General features: G+C 44.2%; 1 protein-coding gene across 8 annotated transcripts in view; it reads left to right on the plus strand.

Moving 5' to 3' along the window:
• TMEM241 (transmembrane protein 241) overlaps positions 1–19801 on the plus strand; it is a 177373-nt gene that overhangs the window by 19420 nt on the left and 138152 nt on the right. For all 8 annotated transcript variants that reach the window (XR_012221269.1, XR_012221268.1, XM_073550836.1 and 5 more), the window contains one exon: positions 9285–9366. Coding sequence is in view for 6 of the 8 variants with exons in the window: in XM_073550836.1 (XP_073406937.1) it covers positions 9285–9366 (82 nt within the window). In the remaining 2 variants the exon portion in view is untranslated. The remainder of the gene's footprint in view (positions 1–9284; positions 9367–19801) is intronic.

Genomic DNA, 19801 nt, shown 5'->3' on the forward strand with positions numbered 1-19801 from the left:
AATCAGTACAAGATGACAATGTCTGTAGTTTAGCAAAATCCTGTTGACGGGTTCACTTTTATATGGATTTTTTTTTTTTTTTTTGCCTTTACTACTTGTGGCCACTAGGTCTTTTGATTGTCTTCTTTTTCTATTCTGAACTGAGCCTTTTTTGTGGTATATTCAGTTATGCATGGTAGTTTTTTAGGTTCACCCTACTTTTCTTCTCACTTTTGATACATTATTATACTAGGCCATTTTATAGATATTATATCCTTTAAGATCTGATTTATTCCTTTGTCTCCTGAATGACAAAGTAACTCTGCATATATTCTCATCCTAATGTTTGTATTGGGTCTATTTTAATTTTGTTTTGTCCATTTCACTATCATTAATTCCAGTTAAGCGGTTTTGAATAGTTGTACGGGTGCAAATTTAAAATAGTATTATATTTGGGGGTTTCCTTAAATAAAGGCCCTTCAAAGTCACTTCAAAGCTGAAGCTCATTAGGTCTGTTTAAAAAAAAAAAAAAAAAAGTTGCTGCTAAACTTTTAACCCTTCTAATATCCTAACAAAACTAAAGGGGCTTTTAAAAGTAATGCAGATGTAGAGTGTAGATATATGGTAAATGTTATTTGGTGTGGTATGATTGTTAGTAGACCATAAAAATTCAAGTTCTGAAAATTGCAAATTATCTCAGTTGCTGGAATTGAAAGGAGCATTTGAGTTATTACCAATTATTAAATATCTTGTTTGAAAAATGTGGCGGGAGGGGGGTGAAACCTGGCTTCTGCAGTAAGGGGTTAAAAAAGGAAAAAAATAGACAAAAAAGGGTTCAAATAAAATAGTGAATATTGGTTAGCGGGGACTTTGATTTATTTATCAGGACAGTAAGGGTAGGTTCACATGTCACATTTTCTTTGCAAATAACGCAGCATTTTATGGTCTCAACATTTCTTATAGCTCATGCACATGATGCTGTTTTTTTCCTTGAAGGTGAATGGGGAAAAAACCTGTTAAAGTGGCAAAAACAAGCTTCTTTTTTTTTTTTTTTTCCGATAGCATGCGATAGCATGATGACTTATTTGAAAATCCTCCAGAAGAGACTGCAGTGAAATTGCACCACATTTTGGGACTTTCTGAAAAGTTGCAATTTATTATTTTTGGAACATCCATCATCTTTCGCAGGCTGCGTTCAGGGAACTTGCTAATCGCTGTGAAATCCATGTGATATTTGATGTTTCTACATTATATGTGAAAATCAAGTTTTCAAAGCGGGAAAACTCAGATCAGGTTAAAAAGCCTTTGACGTGCCACATGGCGGCTGGTAACGTGCCAGCAGACAAGTCAGGGACTTTTTTTTTTTTTTTTTTTTTTTTCCTCCAAGGACTCTCTAGAAGTTCTGATAAGTGACTTGCAGTTTGTACTTGGTAATAAAAACTATTAGAAATGAGGAGCGATTTGTTGACAATGTTTTAGCTTCATAAGCAAACCGAATAATAGTCTGTGTATTTATACCCTGTGGTCACACCTGCGTTAGAAATTCTGCCCTCACACAAGTTTCCCGACGGTCGCCATTGACTATAATGGGGTTCATAGTTTTACTGGTGAAAAAAAAAAAATTGTGCAGCGTGTGATGTTTTTCTTGTGGAAATGACAACGTCATGCTGTGCAGCATGTTCTGTAGAGTTCAGATTATTGCCTTTACTCTCCAGCAGAGGGCAGCATGTGGCAGAGAATCCCTTTGACTAACGGCTGCGCATAGTTCAGAACAATGGTATGTGGTAGTAAACATTAGAAAGTCATTGAGTATGGACAAAGGCGCAGATATGCCAACACTATTTCTAGGGCAGTTTTGTCAGCTTGGCTTACTCTATAGGAGGCGTTCTGTGGTCAGTCACACTTTGTCCTCTGTTTGGATACACATCTGATAGTAAAGCTGAAATGTCTCCATTGTACTGAAAATAGAAAATCTATGTCTGCATTTAACTTTGGCAGAGAACTATATTTCGCCCTTGCTTTCTGAGAAAAACAAAGCCGTTTCCGTAAGGGTGCGTTCACATTGCTCTTTCCTTTTGTCACAACATGGCATTTGATTACCCCCCCCCCCCCGCAAAACGGGATACAGTCATGCACAGATGGTGCCATAGACTATAATGGTGGCGGCAGAGTGAACGTGCATTATTTTCAGGAGTGTGTGCACCTACTTAAGGCAGACATACAGAAATAGTAGACTGCGCCTGGGTGTCCCCCCCTCCTGTAGGCTTTTACGCCCAAAAATAATGCACGACAGAGCGCACATTCGCCTGTTGACACCATTATAGCCTATGGCCCCATCAGCACATGCATCCGGATCCTGTTTTACAGGTAGGAGTGTGTGTTTGGGTGCAAACCCCGACAGGACCCATGAACGTGCAGAAAACCGCTATGTGAAAGCGCCCTTACACACACTGATAAAGTGTTCTCTTTAGTTCTGATTCCAGCATTTCCCCTTCTGCCTAAAAACAGAGGCACAAGCTCACCCTTTCACTACAGAGAGAGCCTTGCAATGAAGTTTCTACGATTTTGCTATTCAACTTTAGAATTGTGCAGCCTCTAAAGCAGTAGTCCCCAACCTTTCTGACCTTGAGAGCCACATTCAGCTTAGACAGAGGGTCACGAGCCACATCCAGCTCCCACCCCCTTCAAAGTAGTGTCAACCAAAGCCCCCATTACAGGTATAATGATAAACAAAGCTTTTCCACAGAAATCACTCCAAAGCAGTACACTGAGATCCAGGGGTTCCCACAATACCCCCGTTCCCATCAAGGACTCCCAACACACTGTCACATCCAGCTTTGAGCACCTCCTCTAACAGGTAGTACCATCCTCCAGCGTACCATACCTAAAATATCTCTAAACCCCTAAGACCAGTAAATGTGCATCCAGATCTGTTCTTCTGTGCAGGGCTACTCACAAAATTCACCATTTTGAGATCGACTCCTCCTACCTGTTTGCTAGACCGGGACCTAATGCACCAAGCTGGCAGACAGTCGCGAGCCACAATTCCTGGGACCGCGAGCCACATGTGGCTCCCGAGCTATAGGTTGGGACCCCTGCTCTAAAGGGAGTCTTTCACCAGCTTTTTACCACCTTATTTGAGAGGAGTATGATGTAGAGGTAGAGATCCTGATTCCAGCAATTTATCACTTAGGCCGGGGTCACACTGGCGAGGAATACGGACGAGTGAGAGGCCTTAAAAGCACACATTAGACACGGACCAATGATTCTCTATGGGTTTGCTCCCAACAGCCGTATATTTCTCGGGCGTATTGTACGATCCGTGCCAATCGCAGCATGCTGCGATTGTCAGCGTACTACGCCCGTAATAAGCCAATGCAAGTCTATGGGTGCGCAAAAAATACGCATTACACACGGAAAAGATGTGACTTGCGAGAAATACGCACCCAATGTGTGGGCTCCCGCATTGATAAATTACCGCGGGAGCCCAAACATTTTTTGACAACGAATTAACCCCTTAAATTCACACCTCCCAAATTTTACACATCAACCCTCATCTAATTACTAATGAAAGACATACAAAACATGAAATGAAATGGTTTACTGTATGTAAACCATGTGTCATTTCATGTCGGGTTGGGGAATGATTTGACAAAAGCCGGCAATTGAATTAGCGGCTATTCTGCTATGAAGAACTCTGTGAAAAAAAAAAAAATATATATATATATATATGTGTGTGTGTCTCAATGACGTGTATGTATGTGTATATATATATATATTATGTCTATAACTATTCTTTCGTTTGTGTTATAAAACCTGGCATAGGACTCCATTATATGTCCATTTTACAAGCCGGCGAGAAAATCTCAGCATACGGATTACATACGGATGCTTACATGCGCAAAATACGCGACCACACCTTGCTTACGGATGACATACGGAGCACTATTTAGGGGTCATTCATCCGTATTATGCTTGTAAACTACGGACTGTATTTTGCGTCAGTTAGTGTGACCCCGGCCTTACTGGGCTGCTCGCTGCATTTTTTTAATAAAATCCCTGTTTTCTCTGCTGCATATCTGGCAGTTCTCTGAATGCTGAGCTCTGTTTATCCCCACCCACACTGCTATGACAGCTTTTTGTGTACCCTGTGCATTCAGTGATGTGGGTGAAGTTATACTGAGCTCATGAATTTTGAGAACTACATGGATTCAGGTTTACTAGTCCTTTATGTGCAGGAATTAAAAATACAGCAAGCAGTCCAGTAAGTGACACATCGCTGTCATTAGGGTCTCAGTCACTACATCCTGCTGCTCTCAGTTTAGGCGAGAGGCCATTTACATGACTTTCCCTGAATGGACAACAATCCAAGTAGCTGAATTTAGAGGAGTACCAGCAGCTTGCTGTAAATCTGTGTTGTACAACCTAAAGCCCACTCTGTGTGACACCTGACATGTATTTTCCTTATCAGAGAAAACAGGACTGATGCTTATCACCAGGACAGAAATGGGTGAATACTAATAATGCATCTTATGGTCATCAGGGGGATGTTGGCAGACTTTAGTTATCCTTATCCTTGGGTAGCACTCCAGAAAATTGATATTCATATATGGCCATCTTCATGGAAGGTCTGTGGGAGCTGTAAAACACACTGCTGTTTCCGCAAATCGAATTGACTGGAGTGGCGAGTCATTTGCATGCTTGGTGTTTCTGGAGTGTAAAAGGAGAAAGAAGAAGAAAACCCATATTCTCTAATACAGACACACATTGGCAAACTGCAACCTGCGGGCCACCTCCGGCCCTCTGGCAGTTCCCTGTTCGGCCCACGGACTGAGACAGCCACTGACGCAGTGGCCCAGGGGCCGCACCATGACCTCCCCTATCTGCTGTCCATCCACCGCCAACTGCATTCTCAGGATGCAGACATCAGAGAGTACAATGGTGGCGGACGGGTCATCTTCCACCAATCAGCGTGTCAGACAGGAGACACAACTACATGATTTCATGATACTGCTTCTGAGACTTGGTGCACAGGAGCAAGGAGACGAGTATGTGGTATGGTTTTTTTTTTTTTCATGTGTATGGGATATTTTCGTGTGTGTGTGTATATAGGAGGCTATGTGGGGCACATACTGTAAGAAGTGGAGAAAATAAGTATTTGGTACACAACTTTTTTTTTTTTCCATAGGTATACTTCCGCTGTGAGAGACAGAATCTAAAAATCACATTGTACCATTTTTTTTTACATATATTAATTTTTACTTTACTGCATGAAATTAGTATTTGATTCAATAGAAAAAAAGAACTTAGTATTTGGTACAGAAACCTTTGTTTGCAATTACAGAGGTCAGACGTCTCCTGTAGTTCTTGACTAAGTTTGCACACACTGCGGCAGGGATTTTCCCCCCACTCCTCCATAGAGATCATCTCCAGATCTTTTAGGTTTCGGGGCTGTCGCTGGAGAACATTGAGTTTCCGCTCCATCCAAAGATTTTCTATTGGGTTTAGGTCTGTAGAGTGGATAGGCCACTCCAAGACCTTGAAATGCTTCTTACGGAGCGCTGGTTGTGTCACGCTGGAAGACCCGGCCACGACCCATCTTCAGTGCTCTTACTGAGGGAAAGGAGGTTGTTGGCCACAATATCACGATATATGACCCCATCCATCCTCCCGTCTATATGTTGCAGTTTTCCTCTGTTCCCTTTGCAGAAGAAGCCCTCCACTTTGCTTTAAGGTTTGGACGGTGTTCTTGGGGTTGTACTCATCCTTCTTTCTCCAAACACGTCGAGTTAATAACAAAAAGTTCTATTTTGATCTCATCTGACCATTTGACCTTCTGCCATGCTTCCTCTGGATCATCCAAATGGTCATTGGCGAACTTCACAGTCCTGGACATGTGCTGGCGTGAGCAGGGTGAACCTGCGTGCCCTGCAGGATTTTAATCCATGACGGCGTAGTATGTTGTTAATGGTACTGTTTGAGAAATTGGTCCCAGCTTTCTTCAGGTCATTGACCAGGTACTCCTGATTTGCTCTGGCCTGATTCCCGACCTTTCTCAGAATCATTATTACCCCACGAATCGAGATCTTGCATGGTGCCCTAGAATACTGGAAGATTAACAGTCATCTTGTGTTTTATTTTTGTTTGTTTTTTCTTCCCCATTTTCTAATAATTGGGCCAACAGTTGATGCTTTTCTATTGCCCTGTAGCCCATCCCAGCATTGTGCAGGTCTACAATTTTTGTCCCTGGTGTCCTTAGCCACCTCTTTGGCCTGGGCCATGGTGGAGAGGTTGTCGTGTGATTGATTACGTGAACAGGTGTATATAATGTGTATCACTGATATCTATGTATTCTATATGTACTGTATGTATCTTTTCTATTCTTGCATGCCAGTGTGATTTTACTGTAGCAGCACGTGAATTGCCAGCTTTTCGAAGGACACCGGTGCGTAAAAATTGGACAGCACTCGCATGGTCTGAGTGCTGTGTGAATATACGTATGCCGAATACGCCTGAAAAAATAAATGCTGATGTGAGCTGCGCCATAGTATAACACTGGGCCGAGTGCTATGTGATGTTTTCTCACATAACACTCGCCCGTATTCTACGGTAGTGTGACCCCGGCCTTAGAAAAACTAGCAGGTCTGTGAGAGCCAGAATTCTTGCTGGTTTTATAGGTGATCAAAAGCTTAATAATGCAATGAAATGCAATTTAATTATTTAAAAATCATACAATGTTATATTCTGGTCTTTATTTTTAGATTCTGTCTCTCACAAGTGAAGTGTACCTTCGATAAAAATTAGACCTCTCCATTCTTTGTAGGTGGGAAAACTTGCAAATCGGCAGTGTAGCAAATACTTAGCCTCCATATACAGTGGGGAAAATGAGGGGGCTCGCGCTGCGTGTGTGGGGCTCGCGCTGCGTGTAGGGGGGGAGCTCGCGCTGCGTGTAGGGGGGGGAGCTCGCGCTGCGTGTAGGGGGGAGCTCGTGCTGCGTGTTGGGGGGGGGGGGGAGCTCGCGCTGCGTGTAAGGGGGGGGAGCTCGCGCTGCGTGTTGGGGGGGAGCTCGCGCTGCGTGTAGAGGGGGGGGAGCTCGCGCTGCGTGTAGTGGGGGGGAGCTCGCGCTGCGTGTAGGGGGGGAGCTCGCGCTGCGTGTAGGGGGGGAGCTCGCGCTGCGTGTAGGGGGAGCTCGTGCTGGGCGTAGGGGGGGCTGCGCGGGGCTTGCGCTGTGTGTGGGGATTTCAGCGTACTTAATATCTTCATATTCAGCAGAATTGATTTCAGCCTATTGGTTTGGCCCTTCACCACGACAATCATGGTGTCTCATGTGGCCCTCCCCTCTCTGATACCATCTCCACTTCCACCTGTCATACTTCTATGTTTTATATGCTATGAAGGTTTCAAATAGTAATTAATATGTAAAGAGAACTGTTCACCAAGTTGGGCATGTTACAGAATAGTGGCTGCAGAGCTGAGGGTTTTTGTTCCCTCCTCTGATGTTGGCTTGTAAAGGTTCTATGCTCATTTCCAGTATAACCAAGGGGATGTTAGTAGAGATTCTTCTCTGGGGGCATTTACTTTCTCCCCTGAAAAACATTGACCAATCATAAGTAGACCTCATCGTGCAGGAAAGCCAAAACCTCCCCCTGAAAAGGTCAGCCCCAGACTTCTGTGTGTGATATGGCAAAGCAGGGCACAGACTCCACTACCAGCATCTTCTGTGATGGAGCAGAGCCGTGTATCTTTACAAACACCTCTCAGTCACCAGAGAATATAATGCCCTGATAGAGCCATGTCACAAACCAAGAGGGATGGGCAAGTATGTTACATCAGGGTTTTCATTATTTTCAAAAATGGTGTTACACTCTGTGGAAATAAGTGTGTGTGCCTAGTGTGCAGCCTGTAACCTACACCTGTGTGGATGGAGAATTTGAGGGGGACAAACCACTTTTAGACATTGTAAATGATTGTGCGGAAATATTGGAGAAATATCACTTTGTATTTGGGTAATTTATGAAATCTCCAATTAGAAGAAACTAATGTTCACCTCACCAAACACCTATTCATGCATACCCTGACCCATGCACAACTTTTTTTTTTTTTTTTTTTCCTTTTAAAATTTTTTTTCCCTGAGAGAAAGCTTGACATATCAATTAGTGATTGCTGAGGGTCCTATCCCACCCCAAAGATTAAGATCTCCTACACTGGATCCTTGTCATTTTTTTCTCCTGCTGTACAGAGCCGGAATAACTTGGCTTCCTACAAAGTGTAGTGGCCTCATGTACTATGGCTCAGCTCCTAATGAAGTGAATGGGAGCTGTGCTGCCATATTTGAGTACAGCCAGTACACAGAGTGCGGAGCTCTATACACTGTTCACATTCAAACACATTAGCTGCTAACAGATCAGTGGTGGTGTTGGGTATCAGACCCCACTGTTGTGAGACTGATGATGCTAAGGATAATCTTGGGCAACCACTTTAGCCCTGTTTCACACTTCCGTTTTTTCAAATCCGTCAAAATCCGTTGGTTTCCGTAAAAAAACGGATCCGCCATTTTTTTGCAGGATCCGTTTTTTTTGTCCCATAGACTTCCATTAGTGGTTACCGCGGATCCGTCAAAAAAACGGATCCGTTTTTTTAAAAACGGATCCGTTTGCATCAGTTTCCGTCAAAAAAACGGAAACGGATCCGTTTGGCGGACACAAAAACGGAAGTGTGAAACAGGCCTAAAAGGGAATCTGTCACAAATCTGAGAGCAGCACAATGTAGGGGCAGAGATCCTTATTCCAGCGATGTTACTTATTGGGCTGTTTGCTGTAGTCATAAACTTCTGCTGAAAAAAAATGATTTTGTTAATAAAGAGCTAGTAAGGCTCCTTCCGCGTAGTTCTTCATATTTATGAGCTCTCTATAGCCACACCCTCACCACTGGCAGAATTTTGCCTATGCACAGTGCACACAATCAGTGCTGTGGGCTGGATTATACAGAGGTCCGCATTCAGAGAACTGATAGATCTGCAGCAGATGAAAGTGATTTTTATCAGCAATGCAGCACAGTAAATGATACATCGCTGGATCCAGGGTCTCTGCCCTTACATCATGCTTATCTCTGTTGCAAAAAGCTGGTCACATTTAAGTTGTAGCATGTCTTTGGAATTGTAATTAGTTTTTATGCTATATTTACAACCAGAAAAACATGCTTATTTTATAAGCTTTTGTGGTGTGATTTAGTGCTTCTCTGGCTGGAGTGTAAATAAAATGTTTGAGATCTGCACATTATATGACCACTTCTTAACTGTTTTACAGGGCTGACATTGTGTCTTGGCTTCCAGCGTCTGCATTCTTTGTGGGCATTATTTATGCAGGTTCCAGAGCTCTGTCAAGGCTGGTATGTGACATTGCCCATGTTCTGTACTTTCATCCTGGTAACCAGTGAAGTCTGGTTTTGATAACCTCTTATACACCTATCCCTTTCTCTGCATGCTACTTTAAAGGTAACCTTTCAGCAGGATTTTGCTACCTCCTCTGGAAACAGCATAATGTAGGTTCAGAGACTCTGATTTTAGTGATGTATCACTTATTGGGCTGCTTGCTGCAGTTTTGATAAAATCGCTGTTTTCTCTGCTGCAGATCTAGCCGTCCTCTGAATGCTGCGCTCTATATAACTCCGTTCACACCACTAATTGGCAGAATTCAGTGAAATAGGCCACTCAGTCGTGGGAGGCCGTGTTATACAGTGCTCATAAAAATGTCAGCAAGTTTACTAGTCCTCTAATGAATGAAAAAAAAAAAAAAAAAACTTTTTTTTTTTTTCCCAGCAGATTTTCAAAACCTCTGCAAGTAGACCAGTAAATGCCTCTACATTATGCAGTTATTTAATTTGGTGGCAAAAACCAGGTGACAGATTCCCTTAAGTAGCATCTCACCTCTCCTTTGACAAGTTTTCACCACTTGTATTTCTCTTGCACCCAATGACTGACTTTATCACAGTAGAAGTTATGGCTAATTGTATATTTTCTCATGGTAACAGAAGTAGAAAAAAACAGCTTTTCAGTTATTTGCCTTACATGTCCGGGGTCTATTACGGCTGTGCTTCCTGGCTCCAAGAGGGGATCTTAAATAGGAATTTTCTTTTATGGCTCATTTGAGACCACCATTTCAGTTGGTGTCCTTAAGGCTATGGTCACATGTTGCATTTTTGCTGTTTTTTTCCTGCAAATTTTAAGCTGTTTTTTTACAGTACCAGCAAAGAGTAGGAGATTTCAGAAATCTCATGCAAAGACATTGTTTTGTTTTTTTTTTCCCTGAGTAATTTGGAAAACTCGTGCTTTTTTTGCAAACTGCAGCATGTCACTTCTATCAGCAATTTTTGCTACATTTTTGCATTCATAGAAATCAATTAGTAAGTGCAAAAACACAGGTATCAGGTTTTTGCTGCATTTTTGGTGCAAAAACCTTAAGGAAGTTGCATCATGATTTTTTTTTTTTTTTTTTTTTTTTGGGGGGGGGGAGGGGGTACTGATATCAGCGAGCACGAGAGACAAAAAAAAACCCAGTAAAGCCTGCTTTTTATAAGCAGATTCTTTACTGCCAAGAGAGCAGGTTTTGCCTGCAGAAAAAAGGCAACGTGTGAACATAGCCTTAGTGTGTGCTTTGGCCGGAAATCAACACTAAGACTCAATGCAATGTTGCAACCCTGCTCTTCAGTTATTTCTGGACAAGTCACCTAAAAGTCATGGATTATCCAAAGAACTCAAGGACACATTAGGAAAATGTAATGTTAAAGATCTCAAACATTTTTTTTTTTTTCTCAAGTCTGAATGCAAAATGCAAAAAAAAAAAAAAGACTTGGACAAGGCCCCTTATATCACTGGTGTCCCAGGGCCGAGGCCTGGCGGAGAGCAGAGGGGTGTGTGTCCTCTTATGGCGGACAGACTGAGCTGACTGTTACAGAGGAGCTGCCACTGCAATTTTTAATTTAATTTAGCGCCACCTCGAATTGCTGCCAATCTGCAGTTCTGTAACAGGCAGGGCTGTGGAGTCGGAGTCGGTGCTCATTTTGGTGGAGTTGGAGTCGGTATAAAATGGACCGACTCCTAAAATATATAATAAATTGGGTACAGTAGTTCAATGCAGAATGTGCTGAATATTTTTTCATAGGAATTTGGGAAAGTTATGAAATGTCCTATAATGGCTGTTCTATTCCTGATCTAAGGATACATTCACACACAGCATTTTTGCTGCGTTTTTTGAGGATACGTTTTTCAGCTGCAAAAGCCGATCAGATTTTTAAAAAACCGCATCACCTGAAAGGTTTTTGAGCTCATAGATAATGTTTTCAATATCAAAAGGAGATTAGAAATCTGCTCTATCTATGTATCCATTTATCCATATCTGTCTCCATATCTTATCTGTACCAAAAAGAATGAAAGCTGGGTAGCACACAGACTAAAGGCCCTTTTACATTTAGCGATGCACCAGCGATCCAACCAGTGATCCGACCCGGTCAGGATCGTTGGTGCATCGCTAAATGATCGCTAGTGAGCTTTCATACAGAAAGATCTCACAGCGATGCAGCAGCGACGCAGCGCACGATACTTACCATTCACACACAGCGATCCTGCGTCCTCCCGCCCGCGTCCAGCGTCGCTCGTCGGCACAGCAGGAAGTCTCAGCAGGAAGCGCCCGACGAGAAATGGAGCCGGACATTCTCGCGCGATCAGCGATGGACAGCGGGGGAGCCGGTCGCTGGTAAGTATCACACATAGCGATATCGCTAGCAATATCGCTATAACGTCACAAAACCAGTGACGTTTTAGCGATATTGCTAGCGATATCGCTTAGTGTAAAACCCCCTTAACACTTCCTGCCAGGCAAAGGAGGAGGAAAGAGCGTCTCAAATATCATTAACAAGATATTTTGTAAGTGACAAAGTTACCGTAACAATGACAGCAGATATGTCTAAAAGACAACTCATCAAGCTTGTTAAGGACGATGTACCATTATTATTATTTGCACGACCAGCTTTTACAGCTCTTAATGGAGAAATGGCCCCCAAACTTGGTGTTTCTCTGGAAAGAGAAAGTATTAGAAAATTAGTGATTGAAGAAGCCCTTAAACAAAAGGAAGATCTTAAGAAGACTCTCAAAAGACGCTTCATGTTTCTTAAAATGGATGCCTGCACACGTCACAGAGTGAACTATTTTGCCATCAATGTTCGATATGTTTGTGACAACAAAAATTGTTACCAACACGCTGGCAGTAAAAGATACTAAAGCTCATCACAGCAGCCAGTATCTCTAGGCCTTAGTGGAAAAAGTTCTGCAAGATTACAAACTCAAAAAAGAACAGGTTCTTACTATTGTAACGGACAATGCTTCAAGCGTAAGTACAATTACACTGATGAATGAGAGTAATGAACAACAGCTAGAAGAAAATTTAGGATTCGGTATGTTTGAGATGGAAGGCCACAGTGCTGTTCATGTAACTGAGGAACAAACAGCTATTACTACAGAAGAACAGCAAAATTATACTGTAGAAATAGATGATCTTGTTGAAGCTGCTTCAAAACACTTTCCTATTCATCACATCCGCTGTGTTGTGCAGACGCTGCAGCTGGCAATAAGAGAGAGTCTGCAAGAGGGACATGCTGGAAATCTGATTAGCAACGTGAGGAAATTGGTTATTGCCGCCAGAACCCCTAAAATTGATTCCATTTTGAAGAGACGTGCTGGGAAAGGGGCAATTGTTGATCAAGCCGCTCGGTGGGGCAGCCCTTATTTAATGATTTGAGCGATTGCTTGAACTAAAACCGTTTCTTATAGATATGGCGAACCCTCAGGTAACCATAAATGAAGGTCAATGGACACAGGTGGCTGAATTGAAGGAATTGCTTAATCACCCATTTACCGTGACTAAAAAATTACAAGCTAAGGATTTAACTCCTGGCATTTTCATGAGGGAGTGGAAGAACTTGCTATTTTGCTGTTTAATTGCAGATGACATTTCTGCTTCAATGAAATGGAGAGAGACACAGCTATTGTAAAATAAAATTTTTCTGGCAGCTGTTTTATGTGGGCCCAAGTCATCGTATACTGCTTGATGATCAACAGCTTACTAAAGGAAAGAAGCTCTGACTGAGGTAGCAGTTAGGAAGAGTGCCTACAGGAGGACTGCCAGGCGCGAGAGGACTCGGGTCCTGACAGTGCTACTGCTGCCATATCTTCATCCTCATCAGATGAGGAGTTTGACTTTGACAAGTATTTGTATGACATGGAGCAGGCAAAGCGTTGCCGCAAGGAAAAAGATTTCACTCTGTCTCCTATAGCAAGCAGATTGACCATATTTCAGCAAAATGTTTCACTTGCTCTCAAAGAAATAGAATAATTCAACCGTTCATCAAAACTGACTGTGCATGAGGCAATTCCTTTATACTTGGGCAGCATCTCTAACAATATCCATGTGGTTACGGCTTTGCCTCCAACCTAAGTTACTGTAGAGAGGTTGTTCTCTGGCCTTAAAATTATTAGGTCAGATTTGAGGTCATCTATGAAGGAGGATCTGATGGAGGCAATTCTATTTCTTAGAACAAATTCATAGACTGCACAAATGTTATTTAGTATGTTTTTGTTGAAAACTGTTTTTTGCCACTTATAGTTTATTACATAGTGATATATATTCGATATTACATAGTGTATTACACATTTAGAATTTATTAGTTTTTTGTGTTCTAAAGTTGTATTATGTTCTATCTAAATATCTTGATTATTGTATCATAAAAATGATTTAATGTCTGATGTTCAAATTGTACTACAATAAATTTTTCACTTAAATATAAGCAATATATGTCGGAGTCGGTGTAAGGGAAATTGAGGAGTCGGAGTCGCAGGTTTGGCTTACCAACTCCACAGCCCTGGTAACAGGTGTGGTTTTCCCTGGTAATAAAAGTTCTATTTTTTTCCTTCAACCAACTGCTATTGGAGCACATGAGAAGAGCAGCACTGTTCATGGCCTGATGATCAGGTCCAGCGCTGCTGCTCTCCTGTGTTCTAGTGCTACAATAGCAGAAGGGAAACGGTGACTGCGGCGTTCTCAGCATGGCCACGGGAGACATCTGCAGCTGTTGCCTTCTCTTTGGGCGCAGTTGTATTTCTTGATTGGCCAACGTCGGAGGAGAAACCTCAAATTCTAAACCACTAAAATTGACAAATCCCCGGGCCCAGATGGGATACACCCCCGAGTACTGCAGGAATTAAGCACAATCATAGATAGACCATTATTTTTAATCTTTAAAGATTCCATAATAACAGGGTCTGTACCACAGGACTGGCGTATAGCAAATGTGGTGCCAATATTCAAAAAGGGGACAAAAACTGAACTTATAGGCCAGTAAGTGGGTAAAATCCTGGAGGGTTTTCTAAGAGATACTATACTGGAGTATCTGAAGAAGAATAACCTCATAACCCAATATCAACATGGGTTTCCGAGGAACCGTTCCTGTCAGACTAATCTGATAAGCTTTTATGAAGAGGTAAGTTCCGGACTGGACCAAGGGAATGCAGTGGACGTGGTGTACATGGACTTTTCAAAAGCTTTTGATACGGTGCCACACAAAAGGTTGATACATAAAATGAGAACAATGGGGATAGTGGAAAATATGTGTAAGTGGGTTAAGAGCTGGCTCAGGGATAAGAAACAAAGGGTGGTTATTAATGGAGCACACTCTGACTGGGTCACGGTTAGCAGTGGGGTACCACAGGGGTCAGTTTTGGGCCTGCTTTTTAACATATTTATTAATGACACTAAACTCTGCAGGGTAATCCATACAGAGGAGGACAATTTTATATTACAGGAGGATTTATGTAAACTAGAAGCTTGGGCTGATAAATGGCAAATGAGCTTTAATGGGGATAAATGTAAGGTCATGCACTTGGGTAGAACAAACAAAATGTATAATTATGTGCTTAATTGTAAAACACTGGGCAAAACTGTCAATGAAAAAGACCTGGGTGTATGGGTGGGTGACAAACTCACATTTAGTGGCCAGTGTCAGGCAGCTGCTGCAAAGGCAAATAAAATAATGGGATGCATTAAAAGAGGCATAGATGTTCATGAGGAGAGCATAATTTCTCTTTCCCCATGACGGCACCACGGAGAGAGAGAGATCCGCCCTCAGGGACAGAAAACCTACAGATGAAAAAGGCGGTACCTCTCTCCCACATCAGTTGGTTTCCTGTCCCTGACGGGGAACCTACAGCACGTACCTGACAGGTCGACGCGGGATTCTGGGGACCGACCCAGTCCGGTGATAGGCAGCGGGGCTCCCTGCCTCGGCTGGGTCGAGGCCTTAGACAGGCTTCCCCGAAGCACCACCACCTGGGTCGGCGGGCCTTGAGGGTGAGTGGGGAGAGGCAGTGAAGAAGCCAGGAAATATCCGATCCCAAAGAGGGGAGAAAAAAAAAAAAATGGGGCTGTCTCCTGCAGGTAGTGACGGCAGGAGAGCCCTGCAGAGGCGGCGATGCAGCCTGTGCAGGTGGCGGCAGTCACCGAGGGCCACAGGACAGAGCTTGCCAGACCTCGGGCGGCGGCGGCGGCCACCGGAAACCGCGAGGCGGGCAGGCCTCTGCAGCGCGGAGCAGGGGCGGCGGCAGCCACCGGAGCTGCGGGCAACTGAGCAGGCCGGGAGGGTGCAGGATACCGGCGCCGGGACGTGCAGGACGCCGGTACGCAGGCGCGTGCGATTACAGCTCCCTTAATAAAGGGAGGCGCGGTGCACCGCTGGGTAATCTCGCTGTGCGCACGCGCGAGACTTCCGTTGGGGCGCAGGGAGCCCTGGGAAGAGGGTGGCGGCAAATTTAAAAAAAGCGAATAAGGTTTAAAAAAGCCCTGCTGAAGGGGAAGAAGCGGTCAATGAGTGGGAGACCGTAGAAGAAGAAGGAGACACGGCGGCGGTCCCCGAAGCAGGGACCACAGCAAACACAGGAACAGCGCCAGCGCGACTCTTCCCAGCAGCGCAGCAGCAGCGGTCGTACGGGATCGCGGCGCAGCCAAAACTCCACCATGGCGGCACAGCCAGAAGTGGATTCAGCAGTGGAGATAATCCCTACGCCCGAGACGGTATCGCTCGTTCCACAGGAGGGTGAGTGATCTCCGTGAATGCCCGCTCGCTAATGTGTGACTATTAATTTTTCTTTTTCAGGGGCGTAAAAACACATGGTATGTGCTATATGCACGGAGGAGTTGCCCCCTACGTGGGAGTAAAAGCTCTGTGCGGCTTGCATAGAGCAGCCAATACAGGAGGAATCCCCGAGGTTTGCCTTAGACCTCAAAACATTAATAAAAACCCAGGTTGAAGACGCCCTTAAGAGCGCCAGAACCTCAAAGAAAAAACGCAGGTCCAGGCATAGATCCCCAGAGTCCAGCGTTAGTGAGTCAGGAAGTGAACTATCCGACTCAAGTAATTCATCATCCTCCCAGTCCTCTTCATCATCCTCAGAAGGGCGACGCAGCTGCTTTCCTATTGAGGAGACGGACGCCCTGGTAAAAGCTGTGAGGACAACCATGGGGCTGGTAGACCAACGCCCTAAGAAAACTGCCCAAGACCTAATGTTCGGAGGGCTAGAGCAAAAAAAACTGAGGGCTTTCCCGGTTTATGAGAAAATCCACTCCCTAATCAAGCGAGAGTGGAAAAAGCCCTCCTAACACCAAAGAGGAAATACCCCTTTTTTTTTTTTTTTTTTTCTCAATTATTTTTGTTGAGGTTGAACAAGAAAACAAGTCAAAACAATGACAACCATAGTTACAACCACCATATATATGAAACTAGGGGAACAAGAGGAGAAAATAAGGAGCAGAAAGTGGGGACCGACAAATGAAAAACAGGAAAGGAAGGGGGGAGGGGAAGGGGTGAGGGGAGGAACAGGCATTAGTGGCATCGATAGAACTATGTGTAACAGCAAGTACACATAATAAGTCTGTGTTCTGCAGTACAGTAATATATTCCAAAAAGGAAAGAAAACAGACAACATCCAATATCCGGCATCTTAATTATATACGGCTAAGCAGGCTGGAGCGGGGCAACGTGGAGTGTCTACTATGTATCCAGGGGTGCCAGATGTTCTGTCTTTTTATTATGGCGGTCATGAGCTAGTGCTAGTTCAAGCTGGCAGTGAGTGTTAATTCTATCAATTAGTCCTGCAACCTCTGGGGGGGTGGGATCTTTCCATCTAGCCGCTGTCAACACTCTAGCAGCTATCAAAATATGTGACAGCGTACCTCTAAGAATATGAGGAATTTTGTTCAGGCCAGGAAATACCCCTTTGACGACCCAGCCGGCTCCTTATGGAGCAAAGCACCTAAATTAGATGCAGCGGTCGCAAAAGCTTCTAAAAAAATTTGCCCTGCCCTTCGAAGACATGGGTACCCTGAAGGACCCAATGGATAAAAAAGCTGAAACTTTTTTAAAAAACGCTTGGGAGGCGGCAGGAGGAGGGCTAAAGCCAGCCGTAGCAGCCACGTGTACGGCATGCACCCTAATGGTCTGGCTGGACCATTTAGATTCGCAGATAAAAGGGAAAGTCCCAAGAGAGACTATACAGAGATCAGTTTTGGTAGTGAAGGGAGCAGCAGCAGCTTTCCTGGCGGATGCGTTGGTAGACTCAACCAGGCTGGCGGCCATGACAGCGGCCTTCTCGAATGCCGCAAGACGCGCCTTATGGCTGAAATGGTGGCCAGGAGATTTGCAAACAAAAACCAAATTGTGCTCAATCCCATGCGAGGGGGAATTCTTATTTGGCCCAACACTGGACGACATCTTAGACATGGCAGGGGACAAGAAGAAATCCTTTCCCGGGTTCCCCAGCCAATCATACAAACGGCCGTTTCAGAACAGAAGGTTTATGTGACGGAAGCCCCCAAAAGGGAACAAAGAAGGATGGGAGGATAGAAGGAACAAGAATAAAGGCTTTATGTTTAACAAACCCCCCTACAACAAGAAGCCACAATGAAGGTACTCCCCGGGTCAGGGGAAGATTATCCTACTTTCTCCAGGCCTGGGAAAAAATATCCGAGTTCGTGGATACTAAACATAATAAAGGAAGGTCTGAGGCTAAGATTCGTTACCCTCCCAAACAACTCTTTCGTGATAACGCTCCAAAGGACATCACACGAGCAGCTGGCTCTGCAACAAGAAATAACGAATCTAAGAGAGAAAAATGTGTTACAATAAGTCCCCTACCAAGACAGGGGAAAAGGCTTCTACTCCCCTGTCTTCCTTCGCAAGAAGCCAGATGGATCGTACAGGGCGATCATAAATCTAAAAAGGTTGAATAACTTCCTGGAAATTCAGCACTTCAAAATGGAGACAATAAAATCTTGTATAAAAATGCTTCCCCCATCTTGCTTCATGGCCGTATTAGACTTGTGGGACGCATATTACCATGTGCCTATTTAGAGACCACAGGAAATACCTCAGGGTGGCAGTGACAATCCATGGGGAGATGAAACATTATCAGTTCAGAGCCCTCCCCTTCGGGCTAGCCATCGCTCCAAAAGTATTTACGAAGGTAATGTCTGAGGCAATGGCCCACATAAGAGAGCAAAACATCCTGATAGTCCCATACCTGGACGATCTCTTAATAATAGGTGTCACCTCTCACCACTGCAAACAACAATTGGAGATGGTCATGAGATCTCTACAGAGTCTAGGATGGATGCTGAATTTGTCCAAGTCCAGACTCGTACCAAGTCAGGTGCAGGAGTACTTGGGGATAACACTGGACTCAATCGAACAGAAATGTTACCTTCCGCAGACAAAGGTTCAAAAAATGGCACAGATGTCGTCACAAATGATAGCCTCCCCAAACACTACCCTGAGAAAAGCAATGTCACTATTGGGGTCAATGAAAGCCTGCATGCCAGCAGTTCAGTGGGCACAGAGCCATACTCGAGACTTACAGTGGGAAATATTAGGCGCAGACGTTTCCCCACGCGGGAATTTAGACACGCAATTAAACATCTCACCAGAGACAATACACTCCTTAACGTGGTGAACAGATCCAGCCAACTTAACCAAGGGGATTCCTTGGGCGTTGCCTGCGACAAAGATCCTAACTACGGACGCAAGCCCCTGGGGGTGGGGTGCACATCTAGGCAACCAGGTGGCGCAAGGGCCCTGGACCCAGGGAAGAGAGTCCGCTTCCTCAAATATGAAGGAGCTGCTGGCAGTAAAACTAGCTCTCATTCATTTTCTAGATTCACTTTGCTCCCATCACACAAGGGTCTTCTCAGACAAAGAGGTAGTGGTAGCATATCTAAACCACCAGGGTGGCATCAGATCTCGAGCACTGATGAAGGTAGCAAAGTCCATCTTCCACCTGGCAGAACACAATCTAGAATCCCTGACAGCCCTTCACATAAAAGGTTCAGAAAATCGAACGGCGGACTTCTTAAGCAGGACACGCCTAAAACAGGGGGAGTGGGAACTAAGCCAGTTAGTCTTCAACCAGATTGTGAAACTCTGGGGCCGGCCAGAGAGAGACTTATTTGCGAATAGTCAGAACTGGAAATTGGAAACCTTCTGCTCAATCGATCCCCAGGGGGGCCCAGTAGCTCTAGACGCTTTAACGATACCCTGGGATTACCATCTGGCCTACGCTTTCCCTCCAATATCTCTCATCCCCTTAGTACAGAGGAAAATACGGGGGGACAAGGCCATTCTTGAAAAGTATAATATTACAAAGTATATACACTAGTTTCCTTAATATTGCGTTGATCCAGGGAGCTAGTCTGTTTGCCGTATGGGGAAAAAAATTCCTTCCCGACTC

This window comes from Dendrobates tinctorius, unplaced genomic scaffold (genome assembly GCF_039654945.1).
Source record: "Dendrobates tinctorius isolate UK_male_01 unplaced genomic scaffold, ASM3965494v1 ptg000171l, whole genome shotgun sequence".
Classification (NCBI taxonomy): Eukaryota; Metazoa; Chordata; class Amphibia; order Anura; family Dendrobatidae; genus Dendrobates; species Dendrobates tinctorius.